The sequence below is a fragment of the Quercus lobata genome, chromosome 7, assembly GCF_001633185.2.
Source record: "Quercus lobata isolate SW786 chromosome 7, ValleyOak3.0 Primary Assembly, whole genome shotgun sequence".
Classification (NCBI taxonomy): Eukaryota; Viridiplantae; Streptophyta; class Magnoliopsida; order Fagales; family Fagaceae; genus Quercus; species Quercus lobata.
The window spans coordinates 12,143,298-12,147,182 of NC_044910.1; the positions used below are offsets into that span (position 1 = coordinate 12,143,298).

General features: G+C 32.1%; 1 protein-coding gene across 1 annotated transcript; it reads right to left on the reverse strand.

The window, feature by feature from the left end:
- Positions 1–3,201: 3,201 nt before the first annotated feature.
- LOC115951596 lies at positions 3,202–3,885 on the reverse strand. The gene has a single exon (XM_031068769.1). It carries the CDS (start codon positions 3,883–3,885, stop codon positions 3,202–3,204), a length of 684 nt encoding a protein of 227 aa, XP_030924629.1.

Here is a 3,885-nt window from a genome sequence, read left to right on the forward strand (position 1 = left end):
CATTGTTTCTATAGAGAATAGATAATTGATTGAGTTGGCAACTGTTTTTACTAAATTCAGGTGTTAAAAAGAGAAAGATGTTCCAAATTGGAATTTTATATTCTAATCTATATATATATATATATATATAAAATCGAAGCCTTTGAAATTCCTATAATTTTTGACGTGAGCACAATATTTAAAAAAAAAAACATAAAATCAAAATAAAGTTTTTCGAAAACCTGATAAACTTTTCTCCCCCAACGCTCATTCCTCAGTCCCACAAAACCCGATAAACTTTTCTCCCCCAATGCTCCTACCTCAATCCCACGGCAAAGCCCACCTTCCCTCCAAAGACACACCACTTCTTCCATCAAAAACAAAAATTCCTCAATCAAAACCCACCATACCCACAAAAAGTATGCTCTTCTCTCCCTCTCACTCTCTCTGAAATTATTTCTGTCCACAACTTTGAAACATTTCTTTGGTGGTCCAAGGCCAATTTACTCCAACCCACAAATCTCTACAAGAGAAGGACAACAAAGAGCAATACTACAAGAGAAGGATTAGTGTAGAAAAAAGCACTACTACAAGAGAGGAATAACAAAGGATTTGATTGTGGGGAAAAGAAAAAGAAAAATAAAGAGGCAAGAAGAGATAGTTACAGATGATACGGTGAGAAAGGGACGGAATTTTTCGTACCAATACCTTGACATCGTCCCGCCGTTCTTCTTCTTCTTTCTTTTTTTTTTTTGTTCCTCTTTGTGTTGCTTTACCCAGATGTATAGTTTGGGTTTCCTTTTTAACTTTTTTAGCCTTTTAGTTTATTATTATTATTATAAACCATTTTTTAAATAATATAAATATAATACTTGTAAGATCAACGTGTAAGATTTTTTTGTTGTTTTCAGTGATAGTCTGTAAGCAAGTGCTTTTAGCCTTTTAGTTTATAATAATAATAATAATATAATAATAATAATAATAATTGTACATAAATATTTTTTTTTTTTGAAACTACATAAATTTTTATTGATAATATTGAAGTATATCAACTATTTTAAATCTTAAAGTTTTTAACCATTTATTTAAGTTTTGCCTAATAAACACATAAATGCATAAATAAATATTTATATATAAAATTAGCGGTAACTTCAAAACAATTCAAAGGTATTATCAAAACGTGTTTTTATTCAGTATTGACTCTCTTGAGATAGTCCCGTAGGTAGTGGTATATTTTTGCAAAAGTAAAAAATGAAGCTTTTTGGAAGGTGCTTAATTTACAAATACCATTCCATACTTATTTACATAGGTACCTTTGCATTCAATAAACATATTTTTAGTTAATAAGTACATTTTCATTCAATAGGCACTTTTTGGTATATCTAATACAAAGAGTTATGACATTTCAATAGGCACCTTTTAGTATATATATTACAATATATATTTTATATACCTATATATACAACACAAATTAAATTACAGATTCAACATTTTGTCTCTTATTCCTTCTCACAAAAAACTAATAAATAAAACAACATTTCTTTCTTCTGTCTAATTAATAAAACTTTGAGCTATTTCTTTCAATATATATATATATATATATATATATATATATATAAATTTTATGCATTTTTGCTTACTACTCCAACTAAAAAATAATGATTTTTTTCCCTAAAATTCATCCAAAATTTATTCCCGTGCATTGCACAGATTAGCGACTAGTTCACTTTTATGCGTGAACCTTTTAATAATTGAACCACGGTAGCAAAAGGATATAAGGGTAGAGTCTAGTCTCAACAGTTTCTATAAGTGCCAATGGTGAAACAAAAGGTAAAATAACATTCCTTTCTCTTATTTTTTTTATTTTACTTTATTTTTTTTTTAATAATAACAAAAAAATAGGTAGAGGGGGGCGACTTGAGTTGGTGTCTTTTACCTGGGTGTGACTATAATAAGGTGAAATAACATTCCTAATTAACACTTAAAAGAGTTCCGCTATATGTTTTCTTATACCCTTTTATTCTTTTCAATTGTCTAGTCCACTTCCTTAATAAGGAAAAAAAAAAAAAAAAAAACCCTATTCTGCAGGAAAAAAGAATCATATTAACATTTTTTAATGATATGATTGAGAAAAAATACAGGATCAAGAGAATGAGAACTGACCTAGAAAATAAAAAAGAAAACCCATAAGCAATACCAGAAAATCTCTCTAATAAAAGCCCTACGCCGAATTTAATAAAAAAAAAAGAGGGAAATTGATTTTAATAAAACCTGCTACCATTGCTCTGTTTCTTTCCACTCACAAAATATAGACTTCTAACTTAATCTTTAGAGGATGTGTGATCAAACTTCACAGGTTGATCCCCGATCTAGGAAGTAGACTTGTGTGAACTACAGGCGTCCTGGCCATCAGTGAGAAGCCATAATCTCCCTTTTACTTGACTGGTCCTTACTGTGATTCCTCTTTTCTTGAACATCCATCACCCACAGATGCATTAGTTAGAGGGGTGATCTAGTTCCAAGTACCATTGTAAAATTTCAAATATACATTTTTCCTTAAGATTTAAAGAAACAAGACTAGTGAGAAACTATTAATGTCACTCAATTCTAAGACTTCAGCTCTAAATTTTAGACATAGAACCTGACAAATATACTTGAGTTGGGAAAATAATTTTATTTATAAAGCTTTTTAACCCTTTTATATTGCCTCATCCTTATCTGTATTAGAAACCCATCATATCTGTCTTCAATGACAAAGCATTACCATTAGTCAAAATCATTAGTAGTCTCCATACAAATCATTAGTAGTCTCCATACAAATCATTAGCAATCATTAGTAGTCTCAATGACAAAGAAATTTGTAAGATGTGAAGTAAATGCAAAGAAGCAAGGAAAACGATTTCACAAATTCAGTAGAACAAAAAGTATTCCTGATATTGTAGCCAAGCTCTCTTGGCTGACATTTGGAAATTCTACTAAAAAAAATAACAAATCCTTTTAAGTTTCTTCATTACAAAAATGTCTTCTAATGAAAACCCATTATAGCCAAACTCACTTGACCAACAGACGGTGGCAAAAGGAGTAGACAAATCCCAAAAAAAAAAAAATCCTTTCTACAATACTACAAAATCTCCTGCCTAATAAAAACCCTAATAGCCAAAAAAATATTCCCTTGAGCAATTCGACAAAATCTCTTCTTTACAGAAAACCCAAACAGCCAAATCACTTAATGAACAAAGAGGGACGATGATGATATTTCCTTTGCAAGGAAATCCTGTTGATAGCAGCAAGATCCTTCACCTCTCTGCAATTTTCGAACTCTTTTCTTGCCTTCTTCATCAAGTTTCCCTTCTTTATGTTACAGATCTCATCACATCCCCTCTTTCTTGTGATGGGTTTCACTGCTTCGCAAACCTTGAGTTGCCTACTCTGTTTCCTTTCATTCTCTTTCTTGTAAAGTTGCTTTACTCGATCAATCGCTTTGTTCTCAGCCTCAGCCCTTTCCTTCAGTTTAGCCTCATACAATTTCACCCACTTGAATGACACCTTCTTTTCCCTCATCCTTTGAACCACAACATCAGCCTTTGAAACCCCAAATTCCCTTTTGTAGAATTTCTTCCACAACTGATCAGTCACAAGGCTCAGATCTCTCCCTCTGGATTTGAAACACTTCTCCACATACATCAACTGATCAACATTGCAGTGTGGCAAAACCTTCTCAAGAATCGAAACATCACACGCCGTAAAAACCTTGAGACGGCGTGTGTCACCCACACGCCCAGATTGCGTTAGTGTGTCTATCATCTTCTCAATCTCAAGTAAACCAGACCCAGACACAGACCCATCTTCAATTTCATTGCCCATTTCCACCATTGTTTCAGCAGCAAATTTTTGATTCTCGGACAT